This window comes from Lepidochelys olivacea (genome assembly GCF_965140295.1).
Source record: "Lepidochelys olivacea isolate rLepOli2 genome assembly, chromosome: 17".
Taxonomy (NCBI): domain Eukaryota; kingdom Metazoa; phylum Chordata; order Testudines; family Cheloniidae; genus Lepidochelys; species Lepidochelys olivacea.
The window spans coordinates 17,591,683-17,617,287 of record NC_140427.1 but is presented as its reverse complement, the minus strand read 5'-3'; the positions used below and the strand labels follow the sequence as shown (position 1 = coordinate 17,617,287).

Here is a 25,605-nt window from a genome sequence, read left to right as displayed (position 1 = left end):
GAGCATGGCACTGGGACTTGTGTGACCTGTGTTCTATTTGCAGCTCTGCTCCATGATATGCTGTATGACCTTGGGAAAGGCATCTCTCTGTGCTTCTATTTGCCTTCCCATCCTTTGTGTTGATTATTTAGATTGTAAGTTCTTTGGACAGGGATTTCTCTTGTATGTGCGCAACGCCTATTACAGTGGGCGCCTAGTCTCAGTTGAAGCCCTAGGTTCTACTTTAACATAAATAATAATGTACCTGAGCTCCTAATCAGAACAAAAGAAGCTGTAGCTTAAATCCATGTTTCCTGAGATATATCCATTCTCCACCCATACATTGCACACTTGTGAGCAAAGAAGTCAGCATACCTTGTGATTAATTTCACTCATTCCTGTGCACACTCATGCTGCAGTACAACAACCTGCTGTACACTGCACAAATACTTGTGGGATCACAGTATTAATGTAGAATTTTTCTTCTTTTTAAGTGACAGAGTTAAAGGCTACTTGCCTGCCTTATGCAATTTCAGAAGCATCTTTTCAAAGTGATCCTATGTCAAAAGCCAAACAAGTCAAAACTGCTGTGGTGACTTGCAGGGAAAAAATAAACACATTAATAGAAGTTGCATTATATGTTTAGCTTGAAATGATGGCAAAGAGGGAGGTAAATAAAATAGCCATGATTCCTATTAAACTAAACCTTTCCATTGATTTTTAACCACAACAGAATCATATATTTTGCTTTGACAGCACAGCTGCAGAAACTGCTATCATTGCAACACAAGCAGCTTTCCTTAACAACAATGTACAGGCAATTATGAGGGAAAAAAGAGAACTATTCCGAAGAATCAGTAAGACAGAGATAATAAAAGTGCTGTCACTGTACATGCATGATTGCAAGGTGGACGTCAGATATTGGTAGGGGAAAAAACTTTCAACTGGCACTATATACCAATCAAGTAATAACAACAGTCTAATCTCAAAATCAATACTGGTGATTGCAAAGGCTGATACTGTGCACCGTCACAATGGAAAATCCAAGCTACCAAGACAGCTCAAAACTAACTTCCCGGGGCTTTGGCATAGCAAAGGGGATAAACTTCCAGTTAGTAGACATCATTGTGGAGTTCGCCACAATAAAAAAAAAAATAAATAAAAATTGATAGACTTCTCTATCAGGATAGGTCAAAATTTTTCAAAATTTAGATTAAAGTTTTTTGCAAACATTTCTCAAAAATATTTTCCTCCCCCACCTGTTTTTTTAACCAACTCATGATGGAATTGTTTTGAAATTTTCGTAATAAATTGTAAAAATGGTTCCTTATTTTTTTAATAGCTCTATAGTCTAGGACTCCTATACTGTAGTATCTGAGCAGTACACAGACATGAAAGAATTTATCTTCACAACCTCCATGTGAGGTAGGGAAGTATTACTCTCCACATTTTACAGACAGAGAACTAAGCCACAGAGCAACTAAGTAACTTGCCCAAGGTCACACAGGAAAGTCTGTGACAGAGCCAAGAATTTACCCTAGACCACTGGAGTTCTTCTGGTGCACTGTGGTCTGGTGCAGAGCTGAGAATAGAGCCCAGGCCTTCTGTATCTAAAACCTGTGATTTAACTGCATACCATCCTTCCTTAAAGTGACTTGGGTATATTTCCCTGCTCAGAAATTAATATATAGGTACTTCCTATATATTAAATGTCTCAAGCTATTAAAATCAGTTTGTTTATTTAATACTATGTCTCTGAGTTTGAAACAAAACTACAAAGCTATACATTAAAACAAAACATTCCACAGACATACGAACAGACACTTTGCAAAAGCAATGTCCTGCACACTACACAACATCTCAGCCATACACAGCATCTCCTTAGCCATCTAATACACCCTTTACTTAAACATCTGGGTTTTCCCATGCCTCTCTTTTCATGCAAAAGTCTTCTATTTCATCATATGTCTTATAACATGCTCACATTAAACCACTGCTACCATGTCAACATACCAGTGTGTTGAAGATGGGAACAACAGTTTCACCACCTTTTAAAAAACTCACTCTCTTAACCACCACAGGAAACTGTATAACATTTTTAAGAATTCTCTGCATTATCTAGCTACCCAGGTATTTATGTGACTCTCTTCACCATAGTATCTTAGCACACCTCATGTACTGAGGAAAACCTAGTTGGGACAACTTATGATTCCATGCAATTTCTATAGCATCAATAACAATTGACCTTCAATTTCTAATGCTAAAATACTGGTAAATAAATAATCACATTACAACCCAGATTGCTACACTGTCAGCACACACCAGTGTCAAACAGACCTATCTGAACATGGACACAGGAATCCAATACAATCTTTCCCTGATTTTCTCTCGTAGCAATTCTATTTTAGACTCATTAGCAGATCTTAGTTAACCAACTAGTGTCTCTCATCACAGCACACAGTAAACACATATATCCAAGAGACTGAAATGCAAAAGTAAACTTCTGCTGTTAGCAAGAACTAAGGAACACATTTTCTAAGGGGCTCAGAGCCAGAATTTCAAATGCCAAGCATCCATAAGTGAGGCCAGATTTTCAGAAGAACTCAGTAACCATTTTAACACCTATATAAGAGCCAGATTTTCAAAACTGCATAGAACCCAACATACTGTGCTGAGCTGAGCTTCTGTGAAAAGCTGGGCACTTATTTTGGTACCTAAATAGAAGCTGAGCTCTTTTGCAAATCCGTTTACGGTTTAAACTCAGACTTAGCAAAGAAAAATGAGGTGGAGTTTTATAAAAACAACCTCAAAACTCCAGATTTGTGGATGTTTTATAAATAAATATCGCAAATTATTTTGCTTCTCTGATACTTAAAAAAAGGACGATTATAAATAATTTAAAAGAATAGATCAAACCCTGCTTACCTTGATCATGAGAATTCAGTTCTTACTTGAGTGAGGGAAACCAGTGGGATTACTCAGGTGAATAAAATGAGAGTGTGATTTGACTTTTAGGAAGGGGAAAAACAAAACAAGAAACAAAACACACATTTCCTCCCAGATTGATGTCTTCTATAAATTTCAACCTCCAGTGTAGTAGAGTGTTTAGCTTGGAAACTCACTGACAGCCTATATATTCACAGCAGTGCAACAGCAGCACTACAACCACCGCCCCCCCCCCCCCCAGGGTTTACTCAGAACATTTTAGAGACTAACCAATTTATTAGAGCATAAGCTTTCGTGAGCTACAGCTCACTTCCTCAGATGCATATGAAGTGAGCTGTAGCTCACGAAAGCTTATGCTCTAATAAATTGGTTAGTCTCTAAGGTGCCACAAGTCCTCCTTTTCTTTTTGTGAATACAGACTAACACGGCTGCTACTCTGAAATCAGAACATTTTGTATAACCAGCCTAGCAGTGAATGACTAGATCTGACCGTGGCACCTCTTGCGCTGTACCCACTGATAGATGCACTTAGACTTGCCTCCTACCCATTCTCCAGAACTACAGTAGCTTCCAGCTACCTGCTGATGTATAGCTTGATTGCTGTAACCACCTTCCCCCGCTGCACAACTCCAAAAACGAGCTCTTCAAGGCTACAGCCAGTTTTCCTGCTATACAGCCAACAAGCATGGTGTTTTAAAATTTCAGGTTTTGTGTGGTAACTTTTTTCAGTCTGAAGTCAAATTTCAGGTGCACAGAGGACAAAATCTGCCGTACTATTATTATAAAGATACCTTCGGTAAAACATTTATACAGCATTGTCAATTTATACCCAGAGCGACAAATTCTGCTCAAAGTTACACTAGTTAAAACCAGGAGTAACTCCACTGAAGCCAATGGAATTAGCATAGATTTTCATGTGTACACAGCAGAATCTGGCACATCAGTAAGGACCTGGGACCAAGTTCCATTTACACAATGTATAGAGTTGCTCTGGATTTGCATTGGTGTAACACAGCAGAATTTGGCCCACAGTCCCAGCCCTAAAAGGTTTACGAAAGGCATTTATAGCAACATTTAATTTAAAAAAAACATCAGCTCAGAATTAATCATACATAAGTAGTGTTATAATCAGTGCATGATAATTAGTCTCAACTTTAAAATAAAAAAAAATCAAGATCACTTGCCAGTGTTTTCAGCATAAAAATGGAGAGAAGCACAGTCCTGAAATACATACCATGCAGATTTTTATAGATATGCATGTATATACAACTGGAATATTTGGCTGCTCCACTAGATCCTCTGAATATGGTTCTAGGAAGAATACAGCGTGAGAAGCAGATTCCCCCCAAGGCACCACCCCCAAAAAGCATCACAGGAGTTAGAGAACCAGCTGAGGTTGTTTTATTCCGTTTTTTTCCTTTCCTTTTGCAGACTAGAGACATTTCGGCAAAATAGAAAATGGAATACAAAGAGAATTCTGCATCTGCTTCCAGAGCAAAGCAATCTCATTCTTACTATGATTTGTCTAAATGCTCTGCTGGATGTAATGCCCAAATGAGAACAAAACACAATCCTTAGGTATGTAATGCATATTGCAACAATATAAATATGCATTACACAAACACAGGGGTGAATAATGTGCAGGATGCAGATCATTTAAACCTTCCTCCTCTATTCACTAACGATTCCCTCCCAATGAAAAGATTTAAAGCCAGAAAGTCGCTTCCAAATCCTCCCGCTTTTGTTCCATCAGCGCTGAACATTCATCTGCTTCGATGAAAGGGGCACATTTCGTTCCGAAAAGCCCCTTGGTGCAGCCACAAGCAAAGCCACTGGCAGTTGCTTACCATTGGGCATGAACCCTTCAGGCTTGGTGAGGGGAGTAGGTGGAAACGCACCGCTCCTCCCAGCAATGTGCAAAGGGCAGATTCAGCCGGGCAGCAGCCCCATAGGACCCTAGGATCTGTACAAAGACTATGAGAAATTCCCTTCCAGAAGGACAGCCGGAGTATGGGAATCCCAGACAGCTGCAGCAATGGGGCATTTTACTCAGCTCAAGGAAGCAGGAAGGGTGCCAGGCATTAGATCCTTAACCGGCCAGCCAAGTTTCTCCAGCCCAGCCTGGCTGCTGTATGCACTTTCCTCCCCTCCCAGTGCTGATGGGCTGCACCTACCTTCCCAGCAAAGTCCTCTGCAGCTTCCCCCTGCAGGCATATGAGCACTTGGTGGTCTCAGCCCAGCCCTTTACGTGTCGCTCTCCGATCGGATGCTGCTGCCCCAGCACGTAACCCTCTGGCACTCACTCACCTGGGCAGGTTGCTGGAAGGTCTAGAGCTGCTGCGGCTCTGGGTCTCTGTCTGGGCTGTTTGCAACGTGCCTCTGTTTGCAGAGACTATACAAAGTATCAAGTGATCCTCCTATCAGCAATTCTGTACCATGGGCAGCATCCTCGGCTCTCCTCCTATTGGAAATTTCTGATGTCCAGTGCGATTGGTGGACTGTATATTATAACTCTGGTTTCTGATTGGAGGCACAGAGGACTATGTAAATAACTATATGAGGTTGGGTTCCTGTTGGTTCATTGCTTCTGAGCTTTCCATAGGCTTTTCTCCCCAAACCTGCTGTAAATTGCAGGTTGATTGGAGCGTTTTGATCGAAAAACCTCACAAAGAAATCTCAACGTATTTCTTTCATGTGGGGTTATATCACTGTTTTCTGCAGTTTTGGGAGAATTCTGTGAGTGTCTCGCAGATCACCAGCCTTGATGACTGTGTATCCAGGACAAAGGTATCTTTACATGCATTTAAAAGGGGGGCAGTGTAACGATAAATACACCTAATTACTGGAATTCCCATTGCTTTGTTAAGCAGTGGTAGCAATTTACTTTTTAATGACTAATATTTTTAAAGCCACTAGAAATTAAATAAAAAGAAAAGGAGGACTTGTGGCATCTTAGAGACTAACCAATTTATTTGAGCATGAGCTTTCGTGAGCTACAGCTCACTTCATCAGATGCAGTTGAAGTGAGCTGTAGCTCACGAAAGCTCATGCTCAAATAAATTGGTTAGTCTCTAAGGTGCCACAAGTCCTCCTTTTCTTTTTGCGAATACAGACTAACACGGCTGTTACTCTGAAACCTAGAAATTAAATCTTAGCCATTGTTTTCCAATGGCAAATTACTACAGCCCTATGTATCTGATGGAGTGGGAGGTCAGGGATTTTTCACCCCACACTTCAAGTGCTGCCAACTCTCACCATTTTATAGTGAAACTTGCAATATTTGTTGTTTATCTTAATGCCTTAGCTTCTGGAGGCATGTGATTATCTGAGACTCCTAGCTTTCATTTATAAGTGGGGGGTGGAGTATTTTCTAGCCTTCACTGTAGTAGAAAATGTAATCCAAGTGCACCCTCAAGGCTCAGAAACCAGAAGGCAAATCAAAAGAACTCAGAATTTATTTGTCTTAAAAAATTATGGGATTTAAAAATAATCTCATTATGGGGGGGGGCTGAATCATGCTTTTTGAACACATGGGGTTGGCAATACAGCACTTTCTAAGGGGTAATCCTCCCAATATCAGATTAGGATAGAGATTGACAGGGAAATGGTTTTGCTAACATAAATTCAGCCTTCTGACTTCAAGTAGCAAATGAGGCTGAGCTGAGAAGAAGCAGGTGTTTGTATAAATCAAATTATTATATTATTTTTATTTAACATTTATAGCAGAAGTAACTCCAGTAATTGTGGTAGCCCTTAAACACCAGAACCAGACTGGGTCCCTCTGTGCTAAGTGTTGTACAATAAAAAGAATGTAGGGAAGGAAAAGATGTAGTTTATTATCCAGGCCATCTTTCTGCCAGTGCAATATCTTTTCCTACCGTATCAGTGGGGTCAAAATACAAAGTGAGGAGCTCTCTGTGATTTTTTTGGAGTGGAAGCAGTCTAGAACACTGTTCTCCTCTAGTTATTTAAACTGAAGAGTGTGAGGCCTTAAGATTTCAGCAGTTTTTACCTCTAATCACCAAAGGAGTCATAACAGCAATAACTTAAATACAGCTGTGACCATGCCACACATCCAAATGTGTGTGCTGTGAATGTAGACCAAGGTCTCTCAGATGCTGAGTTTTTGAGAGGGACTGTGTTGTACGATAGTCTAGGGGACCTCACAAATTAGAGTCAGATTAAAATATTTAGTAAAAACGATGCTTTGCTTTATCTCCACTAATAAAACATTAAAAACCAGAAGTTTACAGGTCATGAATAAAGAAATATTTCTGTTCTGTATTTGGAGAAAAAAGATGTAGTCATATCATGTAATAAAACTCTCTTCATTCCACTAGTATCTCAGGAGGATATTAAACAGCACCTGTTTAAGTGACATGTTCAAATCAGGTCCATATAAATTGCATCCAAGAGTTTTAAAAGAGTTGGGTGAGGCACTCACTTGACTGTTAATGTTGATTGTCAGAAGACTGGAAGAAAGCTGATGTTGTGCCAATATTTAAAAAATGTAACTGGGATGACCCAAGTAATTGTAGGTCTGTCAGTCTGACATCAATCCCAGGCAAGATAACAGGGCAACTGATATGGGACTCAATTAATAAAGAATTACAGAAAGGTAATATAATTAATGCCAACCAGCATAGGTTTATGGAAAACAGATTGGTTAAACTAACATGATTTTTTTTTTAAAATCAGATTACAAGTTTGGCTGGTAAAGGTAATAACGTTGATGTAATACAATTAGAGTTTTGTAAGGCATTTGACTTGGTACCGCATGACATTTTGATTAAAAAACTAGAAAGATACATTTAATGGCACTAGGGATGTAAAACTTTAACCAGTAGCCAATAAGCATCAGTCTTATCGGTTTCAGTTAACTATTAAACTCCACTGCCACCCAGCCTCCTGGCGGCTGGCCCCAGCCAGAACCCCAGGCACGGGGCCAGCAGCGGAGCCCTGCGTAAAATATGGGAGTGCTGCAGCACCCCCTCCCCTAGTTCCCCGCCTATGCAAACTCCTTAACGGTTAACTGTTTAACCAATAGAATTTTAATAGGTTAAACGGTTACTACTTTTAAACCCTATTTACATGCCGAAATGGCAAACATTAAATGGATTAAAAGCTAGCTAACTGATAGGTCTCAAAATGTCATTGTAAATGGGGACTCATCAACAGACGGGACTGTTTCTAGTGGGATCCCTCAGGAATCTGTTCTTGGTCCTATGCTATTTAACCTTTTTTTGTTAATGATCTGGAAGAAAACATAAAATATTCACTGATAAAGTTTGCAGATGACGCAAATTGGGGGAATAATGAAGACAGGTCACTGATTCAGAGTGATCTGGAACGCTTGGTAAATGGCTCAAGCAAATAATATGCATTTTAATGTAGCTAAATGTAAGTGTATACATCTATAAAAAATGTTTTTCTTACACATTGGGGGACTCTATTCTGGGAAGCAGTGACTTTGAAAAAGATTTGGAGATTGTGATGGATAATTAGCTGAATTTGATCCTGCAGTGAGACACTGTGGCCAAAAGGGTGAATGCAATCTTTGGATGCATAAACAGGATAATCTTGAGTTGGAGTAGAGAGGTTAGCTTACCTCTGTATTTGACACTGGTTCAACCACTGGACAAAATACTGTCCAGTTCTGGTGTCCACAATTCAAGAAGGATGTTGATAAATTCAAGAGGTTTCAGAGAAGAGCCACAAGAATGATTAAAGAATTAGAAAACATGCCCTATTGTGGTAGCCTCCAGGAGCGCACTCTATTTAGCTTAACGAAGGCTAAGGGATGACTTGATTACAGTCTATAAGTACGTATATGGGGAACAAATATTTAATAATGTATTCTTCAGTCGCACAAAGAAAGGTATAACGTATTCCAATAGCTGGAAAAGTTGAAGCTAGACAAATTCAGATTGGAAATAAGGTGTACATTTCTAACAGTAAGAGTAATTAATCACTGGAACAATTTGACAAGGGTCATGGTGGATTCTCCATTATTAACTATTTTAAAATCAGGATTGAATATTTTTCTAAAAGATCTGTTCTAGGAATTATTTTGGGGAAGTTCTGTGGCCTGTGTTATATATAGGACATCAGACTAGATGATCACAATGGGCCCTTCTGGCCTTGGAATCTACGAATATATGATGCCAACAAAAATAATTACCAAAAGTTGGCTGGTGTATTGTAACTGCTGCTTATCATGTTGATCATCTCATCTCATTGATCTTGTACTCCTAGTCTCTCTGTTATATCAACCAATTTATTATCTCATCTTATACTTAGATCATAAGCTCTTTGGGACATGACCAAGGTTGTACTGCAGCTAGCAAACTGGGGCTGGGGTCTCTAGGCAATACCAAAATACAAATAATAAAAATAACTACAACACAGTCATAAAATCCATTACAAACATAACTCCCAATACAATACAAGTGCTTTTAAAATTTGAATTTGTCTGGTAGAAATATGCTTCATTCTCAAGTGTCCTGATGCAGAGAGGTCCAGCTGCACTTAATCTTTCAAGGATCTTCTGCTTTAGCCCCATCAGTACTACAGAAGGTTCCTTAATCCAAAGGTTTAGTTTCAGGAGCTACTAATAGAATTTAATTGTGACTGCAAATACAAGCATTTACTGAAATTATAGGGAGATGTGGATAAGTGATGCATGTTGACTAACACAATTTGAATTTAATCTGTTATGCCCCATAAGGAGGTACTCTAAATTATTTGACTTTTTTCCTGATCTATTTTACCTACTTTTCCGTGGAGTTAAATACAGTCCTTTGATTAATAGTAGGTTACATCTGAATGATACCGGTAGCTTTGATCAGTTAGGGTATCTTTTATTCCTTGACCCAACTTGCCATCAGAGTTGCTGTTATTGCCACCATTGGCAGTCCTGTCCTGTGCTTTAACAGATGCAGATAGTTCACTGGAGCAGGGACAGAGATCAGTTTGCTAGCTAATCCCATGGCATGGGAGTGCTTTCCCATGAGTCTCCAATCAGTATTTGCTTTGCAATTGAATGAGCTTAAGGGACAGCCTGACAGGCCCCACACAAATCTGAACACTGGCAGGATAGCCCTTTCCATTCTGTGGAGAGGATCACCCCAAGAGTGAACCATTGTAGGGAAGGGAATCAATCCCTCTCTCACTCGCCTCACACACACATCTCAATGGGATCAGGAATTTTCCTCACTGGTGCTTCTGTAGACATTGAAGCGGCTCAATGTTCTCCATCGCTCAACTATTTTATTTTTAGTGTGGGCTTCAAATCTCAAAATAACTGACACAATATTACTGCAGCTTGTGGCTTACAATAAACTTTTGTTTCCCATCCAACAGAGTCTTGCTCATTTGCATTTAGTCTCTGCGCACAGCAGTATCAAAAGATAATTATTAAGAGGACACTAGTTATTAAAATACCAATGTTTCCACTAAGCCTTGCAAGGACTTTATTTTATTTAGTCTAAACTGCAGTCATTAAAAAGGCCTTCTATATTGCAGTAGCTCTATGTATCCAAGCCCCAGCACTCTTATCAAAGCTTGCTTTATCAGCCAATATCAAATGGTAAGGAATTGTTAAATTCTGAGAAAATGGCTTACCAGTGAGAGACTCAAAACTCAATCTATTTAGCTTATCAAAAACAAAATCAAGAGGTGACATGATTACAGTGTATAAGTATCCTCATGAGGAGAAAATACCAGGTACTAAAGGGGTATTTCATCTAGCAGAGAAAGGCATAACAAGAACCAGTGGCTGGGGGTTAAAGTCAGACAAATTTTAGACTGACCATTTAGTTTTTAAAATTATCGGTAACCTGGCAGTTATATCCTTGCAATGTCCTTTATTTATAATCATGCTGTAGTTTCCATGGTTTCATATCTTTAAATACTATTCAATCCAATTCTGTCATTAGATACATGCACACTACTCTCACTGCCTACAACCAGAGCTAAGCGAAAGAAATCCAAATTAAAATATCAACATAGTGTATCAGATACCCCCTTCTGTGAGTCTGTTTTTGGAGAAGGGAAGTTTGGGGTGAAGGTTCTCTATCCCTAATACAGACTACAGGCTACTTTTATTTTTTTTAATTGAAAAATCCTCATGAGTTTAAGTTACAGTGTAGGAAAGAACTCGGACTGGCTTTGGGAACCCAAAATCTAATAAGAGGTTTGCGAAAGCTCCAATACCATGAGGTTTCCCCAGGCCTAATTATTACTGGCCAGATTTTGTGCTTGTCACTCCCACAAAACTCCCACTAGGCAGTCCTTACTTAGGAACAACTCCCTCTGGAGACAACAGGTATTGCAATGAGTAAAAACTGAACATCTCCATGTGATTCTTGGATGGAAAGAACTAAATGTACCCAGGTCTTGCCCTTTTCCTGTGGAAAAGACAGAGATCGGCAGTCTTTGCATCACTGTTCTCACATGGTCACAGGTATCCACAAAGAGGAAGGGACACCAGTGGCACTTGAGGGGTTATTAACTTTATCCCCTGCTTTTCTTTGTCAAGGCAGGGACAATCCCCAACAACCCCTCCACTGATGGAAGAATTCAGAGGAATCTGAGGGGAACCTGGTAATTCGCCCATCCGCAGTTCCCTCCCATGTAGCGGGTTATTTGGACCTAAGTAAGGGCCCGTTGACTTCAGTGGGAGTTTTGCCTGAGTAATTCCAACAGGATTAGGCCCTTTCTGAGGACTGCTCACCTTCTACTATCACTTTCTCTTTGCAGCTTCAGTTCCTATTGAATGGAACCTGCACATACAAACCAGTGATGATTCTCTGTCTTCTGAGTTTTGGAAATCAGCCAACAGTGCAGTTCTGGGGGTGCAACGCTGTCACCCAAACTCCCAAAGCCTAAGGAACCCAACTGTCTGATGGATCATTTCATACCAATGCTGAGCCTGCAGCTGGAGCTCCCTAGTCTGTAAAAGGCTGATATTAATACTGTAAAATGCACAGCGCTGATTGCATTTTTAAAAACAATTGGCAGGAATCCTATAAAATATTAATAAAGAACCATTTCCTGCCTGTATTTCCCTGGGAGATTCATAAACCGAAACCAAACAGGGCAATGGTGCAGAGAGCCTGACGCTTTCTTTGCTATTCCCATTCCATTGTCATTTTGCCGAGTCTGTAAATGCAAAAGGGAAATCAAAACAATTTAATTAGTTTCTTTGATGTTCCATAAAAGAGATTTTAAGCATGCTCTGGTTTAAATTTACCAGCACCATTCTCTAATATGGTTATGATACAAAATGCATATGGAGGGCTGCATTATGCACCCAGTGTGATATTTGGATGCAAAAATCTCCATAAAATTTAGTCATGCATGGCCCAATTTTCTGACATACGTACTTATGATAGGCATCCAAATTCCATATACAAGTTGGAAAAAAAAAAAAAAAAAGGCTTCCCTACATATATAAACTAATTTGTCTCCCCATATCCTTTACTAGTGGTTCTGAATAAACAATGAGATAAGAAGAAACCAATATTAAAACCAAGGAAACAACATGTAACTAGTTCAACAAGTCTAAAAGTTTATAAGAATGTTGGTAATGCTTATTCTGTAGAATGCTAGGCACAGTTTAAAAGATTGCCCGAGTTTTTACTATTGTTTATCACATTTGTATTACAGTAGGGTCTACAGGCCCTGATTAAGGTAGACCCCAGAAGAGCTTACAATCTAATTAGAGTAGAAACAGGATAAGTACCCCTGGTATATCTCCTTTTGACATGCAGCATTTCAAAGAAGGCCAGTAAGGAAATTCTCTAGCCAGTGTCTATCCCTAGCACATCCCTGATTGAACATATGACGATGGTCCAGTTCTAATGCTGGTTTTGACACTAGCACATGCTTTGGCCTTTAGCAAGTCATTTCCCCTCCCCGTGCCTCAGTTTACTTACATGTAAGTAAGCACATGTAAGTAGATGTGCCTCAGTTTACCCATCTGTAAAATAGAGATAAATAATACTTACCTCTGCAGTGCTTTGTGGGGGCTAATTACTAATGCTTAAGAGCTTTGAAGATGTTGAGTGCTGGGTATAATTATACTCCTTGATTTAAAAGAGAGGGGAGCACTATTGCCCTTCAGGACACACTGCAAGACAAATCTACTTACATGGGCTGCTGTGGAGAAGGACCTTAGGGAGAAATCAGGTGTGTGTGTGGGGGAGGAAGGAGTTGGTGTTTGATGCATGATATAATTTTGTTTTCATAATTTATAGCAGGGTGGTACAGGGTAGCTGCCAGCCGATGTGGGCTCACAGGGCTCAGGCTAAGGGGCTGTTTAATCGTGGTGCAGATGCTCGGGCTTGGCTGCGACCCTTCCACCTCACAAGGTCCTAGGGCCCAAACATCTACACCACAGTTAAACAGCCCTTTAGCTTGTGTCCTGTGAGCCCGAGTCAGCGCAGGTCAGCCACTGGTGTCTATCTGAAGGGTAGACACATACTCTCAGGGGCGGAGGGAAGTGGGGAGTCAGGCACCCTGCCTACTTGTGACAAGCTCTGCTCAGGAGAGTGAGCCAACCCAGATCTCTAAGGTGCCACAAGTACTCCTGTTTTTTTGCGGATACAGACTAACACGGCTGCTACTCTGAAACCCAGATCTACTGTGAGTAGTTAATTATCTAGGTGACTGGGCAGCAGTTAATTAGTTAAGGAACACTTGGGCATAATAAAGTTTTAGGAGGTCTCAGCTCAGTTAGGAAGCAAGAACAGAAGAAGCTCCTGAGGAGAGAGACTCCTCAGGGGAGCTGAGTAGGAAGCTACTCCCAGTGCTGTCTCCCTGGTGAACAGATGTTCAGGGAGAGGGACAGGCCCAGAGAAAAAGTGCTCCCAGGCAAGGGACCAGAGCAGCCCAGGAGAACAAACGGGGCACGCAACCTCCTGAGAAGCGAATATGGAATTGCTCAGTGTCAGGGAATCACAGGGTCTGGTCTATGCCCAGCTGGTAAGTGACCCGTTTAGCGGGCCGGGTCCCAAGAACCCACACAGTTCTCCAGGACAGGCCTGTGGCCTCCAAGGCTGGGCCTTTGGCACCAGCTGAGCCAGATTCCTGCAGGGAGGCTTGTACTGTGCCCTTCTGGGCACAGTGCTCCCAGTCAGTGTTTACAGTGACACCGGCAGCCTTTTCAAAGCTTTATTAATTACGGAGCACACAGATTCTTACAGTCCTTCAATTAGCACAGAGGCAGAAATTAAGCCAGTGGTCCTCAAACTTTTCCTCTCACCATCCCCCGCCCCTCCTTACCAATAATAAAATGTTTCTGGGGCCCTCCAACTGGGAGTGGAGTTGCAGCCAGGCTGGAGGCCATGGCTGGCGGCTGCAAGTTGGGAGCTGGGGCCTGAGAGTGGGGTCGGAGGAGAGCTGGGGCAGAGTAGGGCTGAGTGGTGCTCCCTTCTTTATCCCTTGTGGGAGCTGGCCCAGGCCCCTCCACACCCCCCGGGATGTTCTTCTGTGCTCCCTAGGGGGGGGTGCACCCCACAATTTGGGGACCACTGAGTGAAGCCATAGTCCATCCTGGTCAACCAGTGCCATGATGAAACAGCCAAGCTGTGATGAATTCCCCACCTTGTCCCCCCAGCTCCTGAGTTTCTCCAAAAAGCCGCCTTCTTCCACTCACCTGACACCTGGTTCTCCAGCTCAGTTCATAAGTCCCGCCTGCTGGGGTTTCCTGCTGTTAGGTGTTGATGGTTCAGTCCCTGAGCATCTCTTTGTCTTGCTGAATGCTGTGTTGATTCGGGGAAGGTTTGAGCCAGTTTTTTAATGACCCAGACAGCCAGGTGGCCCCTCACTTCATGCTTCCTGCGCTGGTTTAGTAGGAGACAAACTTTTTTTTTTTTTTTTTACAATGTAAAGTGCAGAGGGAAACTGAGACACTTGTGGGATTCATAAGTGTTTTAGAAAAGTCCCACTTTCTCAGACTCTGAAAAGAGCGATGCGCTGTTGGGGGAAGGGTGGCATCCAGCTGAATGCCCAGCAGAGGCCCAAGCTACAGGCAGGTAATTCAGCCCCGAGAGAGCTCCATGGCTACAGGGGCAAGACATTAGACTGATTAATCCAGAGGCAGAGAGTTTCTGGTGGAGTAGCTGACTGATGCTTTCATTTATGTTTTCGTGGTGTTCTTTTCAGTTAAATAAATGAGACCCTCCACATAGGGCACTCTTTAATACTAGAAAGACCTGCTTGGACTTGCTTATGCCCTACGTGAGGGGAAATTTAGGTAGGCACAAATGCTTGACCTCAGGAGGCAGACTGGGGTGACCTCCACACCATTACACAGGGTGTCTAGAGCCTTGGATAGGTGTCCCTTTATATTTTATGTATACACTTAGTTAATATAATTCTTCTCATTAGCATCCCCTTAACTCTTGGCTTTATTCTACCAGTTTAAACTACCATGTTAAACATACCCCAATATCTTATTTATCTAGAATCTTTCATCCCATAGGTCTTAAATTGTCTATGCACAGGAATGACTTTGCCAGTCATTAGGTGGGGTGGAATGTGGTAGATATTGAATAGTGCACACATTTCAGAGCAAGGAGTGAAAATGATCAGATGTGTCGTTTATTCTGTTCTGTTCAGGTTCTTATGCTGCATTCACCTGGGGCAGAATGTAACTCCTCAGGTAATTGGACCGAACACCAGTGTTTACAGAATAGTTGGGCCTGAGCTGCAAAGTCTGGATACAGATCCAAACTTTACCCAAACTCAAGGGTGTTTAGAGCCAGGGTGTTTTATTCAGGACAATCTCTAGGTAACTCCTGTACCCTTGCAGAAAATGCAGTGGGACTTTTTCATTGACCTCCGTTTTACATTGAATCCAAAAGACTGTACCCTCCTACAACTTAATGGTGCCCCTTAACAGAACCCTGGAGCATTGGTTCAATATTGACTCAGAGAGAAAACTGCCACTTACTGAATCTTCAACACTGCCTCCTGCATCACCTGAATTTTTCTTAGATGTGTTTCTTCAAGTCTAGACAAGACTTTACTCTGCTTAGCTTGCAAAATACAATGAGATCACAAGGCTGCCACAGTGTTATGGCGGCAGCCTTTGATTTAGGGAGCTCAGACAGATAGAGCTAACTGTATATCAGTTTTAATAGAACTCTTGCAGGCAGTATAAACAAATCAAGACAAAATATTTCCCAGTTCAGAACAATGAGAGCCATAGAAACCTTTTCTTATATACATCCAGATATGTAGACATTGCTGTGCCTTGGCACTATAGGATCCACAGAAGGTACTCATACTTAGAGATAGTGTGTTGTGATGCAAGTGAGTCTTTGGAGCATAAAATAGTTCAAGATAAAGATCTCAATATAGAAGACTAAACATTGGACAGTTTCACTAACACTTTCAGTACCTCTCAAACTAATGTGTATAACAATCATTAATGCCAACAAAGCGTTGCTCGCATGCTTCGAGGGGAGAACAGAATCTTTTGATCTGAGGAATGATATTTTTTTCCCTACTGATCCTGTTTTAGAAAGTATTAATAAAGTCAGTCCCAGATTTTCAAAAGTGACTAGTAATTTTGACTACCTCCATTTTTGGGTGTTCAACTTAAGATGCTTTAAAGGAGCTTGATTTTCTGATAGGGTTGAGGACTACTCCCCGAAACTTAGATCCCTTTAATGTGACTCAGGTTGGGCACCAGAATCTCTGGTCACTTTTAAAACTCTTGGCTTAGTTATGTACCAGCATCATACAAGGGACATCAGCAGAATCTGAACCTATTTCCTTTAGTACTGCAGCACAGACCTCTACCACTTGAACTCAAGCAGTGGTTTTCAAACTGGGGTATGCGTATCCCTATGGATACTCATGCTCTTGTCAGGGGGTACGTGAGAAAAATCCTGTATTTGTGAACAATACATCATGTTATCCCTTACAGACTTTTTTTTTTCTTTTCTGTTTTCATGGGTATATTATGACCCTATCTTAGTTGGGTGTATGCGGCAGGCTACATTATTTGGCAAGGGATACACAGCCTAAAAAGTTTGAAAACCACTGAGCTAAAGGAATAACTTCGTTAGCTAGTAGCATTGGTAGGTTGTTGTTCTTTTTGGGCCAGCCACCGGAGGGCGACATAACATACATTCTGTCATTGTGTGACAAGTACAGTTTGTTTAAGAAGAAGTCAGAGTTGTTACCATTTCTTTTTTGAAACAGTGGGCCAGATCTATATCATAGAACTGGATCCTCAGCAAGTGTAAATTGGCATAGGTCTGTTGACGTTAGTGGAGCTATGCTGATTTACGCTAGCTGAAGATCTGGTCCAGGGACTTCACTGTTGTCAGGAATAGATTTGGCCCTGCCTGCCTGTCACTCACTCTAAAATAAAGTGAGCAATTAAAAAAAGACAAAAGGAAATAGCAGTTTCCCATAGAAAATATCGTGGAATAATTAAGCTACAGTTTACAGCCAAGGAATGAATGTATTAGAGCAAGGAGAGATTGTGTAGAATGGGAAATATATATTTTATAATGTTATTGTTTATTATCATTGGCATTGCTGTAGCACCTAAAGGCCCTAGTCAGGGATAAGGGCCCAGCTTTGCTGGGCACTATGCACATGCAGAATGATTAAATAGTCCCTGTGACCAAGAGTTTATAATCTGAGGCCTTCTCTACATGGGGAAAAAATTCTGTCATAGTTATTGCAGAATAAGTTATTCTGCAAAAGCTTTGAGAAATAGAATATTCCCTGTGGTCAATTTTCCTATAAGGACAAGGCCTAAGTATATGAATATGTTTGTATATTTATTTAGAGCCTGATCGTATAACCCCCACTCATGAAAGTATGTCAGGGTCTACTGACATAAGTAAAGGCTCAGACCGTTATTTATTAGGGTTACATTTGGATCCAGATTTCAAACTCCCCAAAGTTCAGAAGTGCTCAGATCTAGGCTATTGTGTTGGACTGATTCCAAAGACGGAGCAATAAAACTGTTCACTTACTCAAACACCAGCTGCAGTACTTTAATTCTCCTGTACCTTAGTTTCCTCATCTGTAGAGCAGGGCTAGTGTTACTGACCTCCATTATAAAGTGTTCCGAGATCTACTGATGACGAGCTATATAAGAGGTATTATTATTATTTTATTTTAATTAAGAACAATGTCTATTTGGTCCCTGAGATATTAATTCTTGTGTGATCTCTGCCTGAAAGGATTGGCGAGTGCATTTAATTAATCAGGAGCTACATTGTATTTTTCTATTAATTAAATAATCATTTACAAGACCAAACCCCAATTAAACAAGAGAAGGAGCTGTAAAAAACCACTCCTGCACAAATAAGGTGGCACATACAGCAAACTGAGGAGATTCTTACAAAAATTCTACAGAACTTGTAAATAAGAAGTAAACCCCCTTGTGCTAATGGTATGGTAAACAGATGTGTTTTGGCCCCTTGCTGAAGAATAGAAGGAGACCAACTCAGACCGGCTCCACAGGGAATTATGCATAATGAACCCAATAGACAAAAATAGTTCCTGACCTCTGCAGTGATAGCAGGTCGATGCTGAGATACAAATGAGTCAGGAGGAGAGACCGAAAGGTTCAATCTGGTACTCGTGTCCCACAATATATACATTTGCACGGCCTCTTCCCACCCACCCTCCGAAATAATCTTCCACTGTCTCATATTATAAACATCCAGGAACTGTAGGGGGAAGCACTGAGCTACCCAGATCCCCCATGATAACACTTGTACCTTTCTCTCTTCAGTTTACTTTTGGCACAGGAGAGAATTAGGCACAATCAAAAGGCAGTTTTCATTTTCTTCTCGAATGTTTACCAGTCATTTCAGAGGCCATTTCCCCAGGCCCCTGACTCTCAGACTCAATGTCACATCCAAATGAATACTTGGAAGACAAAGAGGCTCCAGCTGGACAGAAGAATATGATTAAGGGATACCTCTTCTCTTTACTTGGATGAGCTATTTTTGCATCAAATGTAATTTAAAAGGGGGAAGGGCTTATGATCGGACAACATAGAAGCACAGAAACTACACCTAAGGAGGACCCACCTGCCTAGACTGAATGAACGAAAGAGCTAGTGCATCTCTGTCTGCTCATTTGGACTTATTTCACATGCTATATGCCCAGATATAGCATACCTTCCACCAGGCCTAGCCTTGGAGGTGTTACAGGTTTTTCTACATCTCAATGGAGCAAAAGGGGAAGAGCTGTATTAAAACAAAACAGTTGTCAACTCTTGCAGTATTATCATGAGTCTCATATTATTTGGTATTTAACTTAAAGCTCCAGGCCCTGGGACACGTAATTACATGAGAATCTCAGTTCTCTTTTTATTAAGCCCTCATGGTTGCAGAGAGCTTGAAAATATGGCCTAAATTCTCATAAACCAGAAGGCAAATAAAAAGAACTCAATGTGTATATATATATTTTAAAATATCATGATTTTAAGGACAAAGTCATGATGGGGGGGGGGGAGGCGGGGCTGACTCTTGGATGTTTAGAGTTGGCAGTACTGATAAAGTAGCATTTTCCCAAATGCTTTATTCCTCCTTTTTAAAAAAACAAAATACAAAGCCTGCCTCCAACTTGCTTTTCAAAAGCCCAAAAGTTAAAATACCAAGAAGCCAGGAACTACTGTATCAGTTTCTCGGCACGCAGCTTGCGCTGGTTTATCTTAGGGATTGATTTAGTTAAACTGGCACAAAAGGTTGTGTGAACACATTTATTTCAGTGTTTTGGATCTCTGACCATTCCATTTTTCCTGTGCTGCCTTTGAATTAAAAGGCCATCAATGGTCTGTTAGTTCCATCTGCTGGTTGTAGTGTGCCGCTGCAAGGGGAACAATGCAGCCACACTAGACAATTATTGCTGCAGCATATTTGTTACTTGAAGATTCACCCATAAAGTATGTGTTGCACTTGTATTTTTCTTGAGCAGCTCTGGGATGTGACTGCTAATCTGTCTATGATTATGGCATGGATGAGCATAGTGACCGCTGCAGAAATGCAGAGCATTCTCTCTCCCTATGGCTCTTAACCTTAACTGAGTCCAGTTGATAGAGGATATGGAGTTTCTTGTCAACAGCTCTCTTTAAGGGCTATAATGTATAATAGCAAGGTCATTACAAAGGGTAGAAACGATTAGTTAAATTAACCAGTCAGTATAGATTAGTGGCAAAGCTAAGGTACCTTTTTAAGGGTAAACAGGGGAGGAATAGAACCTTGTTAACGAATGATTTGCAATGCAATTAGGTGAACTGCTAACTAAATTCCTCCTGCGGTTACAAATGTTACAAGATTCTCCTTCACTTCCTGCCCTACACTGTAGTGTAATATTGCTGTATGCTGTCAAACAGCTCTTGCGTCCCACGCCGGAGATAACTGCATTTCTGTGGCAGATGAAGTGATCCCTATAAATCCTTTATTACCCGTACAGAAGTGTTGTAAAGCTTAACTAGTTGATTTGTGGAAAATGTTCTGAGCTCCTTGGATGAAAGAACAGCAAAGTATTATTCATTATGTCATTTGAGCAAAAATAGGTTATCTATGGGTGAAGATGGGATGCAGAGGGAAACTAACAATTAAACAGGGTATGACAATTTAAGGGGGATCCCAGGCATGTGCAGTATGAGGAAAAAGTGAGCAGAGAGATGCAGTCTAGATTGTGCAGAGTCAAAATGGCATATCCTCACTGTCTACATGCAGCTCTGGCTGCTGCACCTGGTTTGCTTATGGTCACATTCTTTGTTAGGCTAGAGGAGAAGAGTTGTAGACTTGTATATACGACCTTTCTGAGAATGCTGAATTCTTCAGTGCCTGCCAGCACACTGCATCTATCTATGCCCTCCAAGGACAAGCACTGGCACAGAGAGGTGAATTAGTAGAAAAACTAGAGGTTTATTTTTTAATAAAATAAATAACCAAGTGTTGTAATTGACCAAGAGGAACAGTGCAGTCCTCATCAGGAGTAGGCACTCCTCTACGGGGAAGTGGCTTAGCCAGGGCTAACAAAATCCCTACAAATCAGGCAGATCCTAGGCTAATCCAGAGCATAGCTCCAAACAGCCCCTGTGCATTTCATAGCAGACCACAGAAGATCTAGGTGGAACTAGAACTGTCTGCTATGATCTCATTGGACTCTGTGGGTGTGTGCCTTTATCATATGTGGTGCCAACACCCAACTAGGGATCAGGAGGGTGATGTAATCAGTACTGTTTGGGTCTCCCCATGTTTGTTTTACACTCAGTATTTAGTTTGGCCTAACCTCTCCCTCTCTGTCTATTGTATTTGGACCAAGGATAGTAGCACTTCAGACAGACTGACCAGCTAGCAAGTGTGAAAAATTGGGACGGGGTGGGGGGTAATAGGCGCCTATATAAGACCAAGCCCTGAATATCGGACTGTCCCTATAAAATCAGGACAGCTGGTCACCTTAACTTCAGAGGGCCTTTTAAAAAAGAGCAACAAGGAAAAAGTCCCTCTGTGCTTTAAATTAATGGGGCTCCATGCTTCTCTTTTTTTGGGGTGAAGTCAGTGGGAATCCCCCATGCCAGAATAGTTTAGTCAGTGCCTAAAGCTGCGACTAAATCAGAACCATCTGCTATCTTGCAGCCCATTGAGCTTCCACTCACATTTTGGCTGCGCTCCTAAAGATGTGCACTCCTATCCTGACAAATATAGTCTGTTGAAACACAGACAAGATGTATCAGCCTAGGAATACTCAGTCTAAGGTATAAAATGGTGAGTTCAGCTGGCATTTGGTCTGTGATGGCCTGATGAACTGGGGGCTATTACAAAATATCAGAAGAGGAAGAGGTTGCAGGTTCTTCTTTCAGTGCAGACCCTGTCGAGAAAGAGACAGGTTCAGTAAAAGTCATCACCACCTTCTCCTGGATGGGTCTTCCTGCCCAGCACCTCCCCAGGAGGCATAGCTCTGTGCTAAAGTGTACTTCATCTGACTTTGCCATAGTCACGCCCAAAACTTTACAAGTAACCCAGGCCATTCACCCCAGATATTATTTCCATGATGTGGGCGTGCATCCAGCCCACACAATAAAATATTCACACCTGTTAAGATTTTACAGCCCCCATCTGTTGATCTAACCAACCATAAGCCACATCTGCAACCCCATTTCAACTCTCTCTTATTGCTCTCCCCAGCTCTGTTATCTTAACAGCATCTTTCTCATGCCTTGTGTGAAACAGGGAGGGCCAAATTCACCACTGGGTCAAATGGTGTGACTTCATCAACTTTCAGTGGTGCATCTAACTTAGAAGGGGAGGCCACTTACATTTCACTGAGAGCCCGTCACGTTGTTCTGCAGATTGCACATGGAGGAAGGGGAAGCCTCTTCTTTTTCCTGTGATATTGCCCAGTCCAAACCAGATGAAACAATTATTCCTTCTGGGATTACCCCACAGCAGCATCAGTGATAAAGACTAATCTATGTTGTGCAACAGTAATCATGATCCAATTGATCTCAATATGTTTCACACCATTCTTAGTGAAGCACTCCCAACTCTTTGGAAATCAGAGTAGACTTGTATTAAAAGTAGGGCTGTCGATTAATCACAGTTAACTCATGAGATTAACTTAAAAAATTAATCATGATTTAAAAAATTGTTGTGATTAATTGCAGTTTTAATCACACTGTTGTAGAATACCAATTGAAATTACCAATACCAAGAATACCAAGAGTAACAAGAAGGGTTTCTTCAGGTATGTTGACAACAAGAAGAAAGCCAAGGAAAGTGTGGGCCCCTTACTGAATGAGGGAGGCAACCTAGTGACAGAGGATGTGGAAAAAGCTAATCTACTCAATGCATTTTTTGCCTCTGTCTTCACTAACAAGGTCAGCTCCCAGACTGCTGCGCTGGGCATCACAACATGGGGAGTAGATGGCCAGCCCTCTGTGGAGAAAGAGGTGATTAGGGACCATTTAGAAAAGCTGGACGTGCACAAGTCCATGGGGCCGGACAAGTTGCATCCGAGAGTGCTAAAGGAATTGGCGGCTGTGGTTGCAGAGCCATTGGCCATTATCTTTGAAAACTCATGGCGAACGGGGAAAGTCCCAGATGACTGGAAAAAGGCTAATGTAGTGCCAATCTTTAAAAAAGGGAAGAAGGAGGATCCTGGGAACTACAGGCCAGTCAACCTCACCTCAGTCCCTGGAAAAATCATGGAGCAGGTCCTCAAAGAATCAATCCTGAAACACTTACATGAGAGGAAAGTGATCAGGAACAGTCAGCATGGATTCACCAAGGGAAGGTCATGCCTGACTAATCTAATCGCCTTCTATGAGAAGATTACTGGTTCTGTGGATGAAGGGAAAGCAGTGGATGTATTGTTTCTTGACTTTAGCAAAGCTTTTGACACGGTCTCCCACAGTATTCTTGTCAGCAAGTTAAAGAAGTATGGGCTGGATGAATGCACTATAAGGTGGGTAGAAAGTTGGCTAGATTGTCAGGCTCAACGGGTAGTGATCGATGGCTCCATGTCTAGTTGGCAGCCGGTGTCAAGTGGAGTGCCCCAGGGGTCGGTCCTGGGGCCGGTTTTGTTCAATATCTTCATAAATGATCTGGAGGATGGTGTGGATTGCACTCTCAGCAAATTTGCGGATGATACTAAACTGGAAGGAGTGGTAGATACGCTGGAGGGCAGGGATAGGATACAGAGGGACCTAGACAAATTGGAGGATTGGGCCAAAAGAAATCTGATGAGGTTCAATAAGGATAAGTGCACGGTCTTGCACTTAGGACGGAAGAACCCAATGCACCGCTACAGACTAGGGACCGAATGGCTAGGCAGCAGTTCTGCGGAAAAGGACCTAGGGGTGACAGTGGACGAGAAGCTGGATATGAGTCAGCAGTGTGCCCTTGTTGCCAAGAAGGCCAATGGCATTTTGGGATGTAGAAGTAGGGGCATAATGAGCAGATCAAGGGACGTGATCGTTCCCCTCTATTTGACATCGGTGAGGCCTCATCTGGAGTATTGTGTCCAGTTTTGGGCCCCACACTACAAGAAGGATGTGGATAAATTGGAGAGAGTCCAGCGAAGGGCAACAAAAATGATTAGGGGTCTGGAACACATGACTTATGAGGAGAGGCTGAGGGAACTGGGATTGTTTAGTCTGCAGAAGAGAAGAATGAGGGGGGATTTGATAGCTGCTTTCAACTACCTGAGAGGTGGTTCCAGAGAGGATGGTTCTAGACTATTCTCAGTGTCCTCAGAAGAGGACAGGACAAGGAGTAATGGTCTCAAGTTGCAGTGGGGCAGGTTTAGGTTGGATATTAGGAAAAACTTTTTCACTAGGAGGGTGGTGAAACACTGGAATGCGTTACCTAGGGAGGTGGTGGAATCTCCTTCCTTAGAAGTTTTTAAGGTCAGGCTTGACAAAGCCCTGGCTGGGATGATTTAATTGGGGATTGGTCCTGCTTTGAGCAGGGGGTTGGACTAGATGACCTCCTGAGGTCCCTTCCAACCCTGATATTCTATGATTCTATGAAATTTATTAAATATTTTGGATGTTTTTCTACATTTTCATATATATTCTGTGTTGTGTTCGAAATCAAAGTGTATGTTTTTATTATAAATATTTGCACTGTAAAAATGATAAACAAAAGGTATAGTATTTTTCAGTTGACCTCATACAAGTACTGTAGTGCAATCTCTTTGTCGTGAAAGTACAACTTACAAATGTAGATTTTTTTTTTGTTACATAACTACACAAATACAAAACAATGTAAAACTTCAGAGCCTTAAATCCACTCAGTCCTACTTCTTGTTCACCCAATCGCTAAGACAAACAAGTTTGTTCACATTTACAGGAGATAATGCTGCCCTCTTCTTATTTACAGTGTCACCAGAAAGTGACAACAGGCATTTGCATGGCACTTGTTTAGGTATTTACATGCCAGATATGCTAAACATTCATATGCCCCTTCATGTTTCAGCCACCATTCCAGAGGACGTGCTTCCTCGCTGATGACGCTCGTTAAGAAAATAAGGCGTTAACTAAATTTGTGACACAATTCTCCCCCAAAGAATTCAATGTCCCCTGCTGTTTTACCTGCATTCTGCCATATATTTCATGTTATAGCAGCTGCAGATGATGACCTAGCACATTTTCTTCATTTTAAGAACACTTTCACTGCAGATTTGACAAAACACAAAGAAGGTACCAATGTGAGATTTCTAAAGATAGTTACAGCGCTCGACCCAAGGTTTAAGAATCTGAAGTGCCTTCCAAAATCTGAGATGGACAAGGTGTGGAACATGCTTTCAGAAGTCTTAAAAGAGCAGCACTCCAATGCGGAAACTACAGAACCTGAACCATCGAAAAAGAAAATCAACCTTCTGCTGGTGGCATCTGACTCAGATAATGAAAATGCACATGCGTTGGTCCACATTGCTTTGGATTGTTATCGAGTAGAACCCGTCATCAGCATGGACGCATATCCCCTGGAATGGTGGTTGAAGCATGAAGGGACATATGAATCTTTAGAGCGTCTGGCATGTAAATATCTTGTGATGTTGGCTGCAACAATGCCATGAGAACCCCTGTTCTCACTTTCAGGCAACATTGTAAACAAGAAGCAGGCAGCATTATCTCCTGCAAATGTAAACAAACTTGTTTGTCTGAGCGATTGGCTGAAC

General features: G+C 41.6%; 2 protein-coding genes and 1 long non-coding RNA gene across 4 annotated transcripts in view; 1 reads left to right on the top strand and 2 right to left on the bottom strand.

Annotated features, from left to right (window-relative positions):
- Positions 1 to 5,279, bottom strand: part of CAMKK1 (calcium/calmodulin dependent protein kinase kinase 1) — a 198,285-nt gene extending 193,006 nt beyond the window's left edge. Inside the window, exon 1 of the mRNA XM_084651110.1 lies at positions 5,100 to 5,279. The gene's annotated coding sequence lies outside the window, so the exon portion shown is untranslated. The remainder of the gene's footprint in view (positions 1 to 5,099) is intronic.
- A 273-nt stretch (positions 5,280 to 5,552) lies between these two features.
- LOC311532395 overlaps positions 5,553 to 25,605 on the top strand; it is a 76,654-nt gene continuing 56,601 nt past the window's right edge. For both annotated transcript variants that reach the window (XR_014714376.1, XR_014714377.1), the window contains exon 1: positions 5,553 to 5,712. This is a non-coding gene — a long non-coding RNA (uncharacterized lncRNA). The remainder of the gene's footprint in view (positions 5,713 to 25,605) is intronic.
- Positions 20,820 to 25,605, bottom strand: part of P2RX1 (purinergic receptor P2X 1) — a 36,830-nt gene continuing 32,044 nt past the window's right edge. Inside the window, exons 12-13 of the mRNA XM_084650820.1 lie at positions 22,241 to 22,309; positions 20,820 to 21,792 (exon numbers count right to left, since the gene is read on the bottom strand). Coding sequence (XP_084506946.1) covers positions 22,244 to 22,309 — 66 coding nt within the window. The 3' untranslated portion in view covers positions 20,820 to 21,792; positions 22,241 to 22,243. The remainder of the gene's footprint in view (positions 21,793 to 22,240; positions 22,310 to 25,605) is intronic.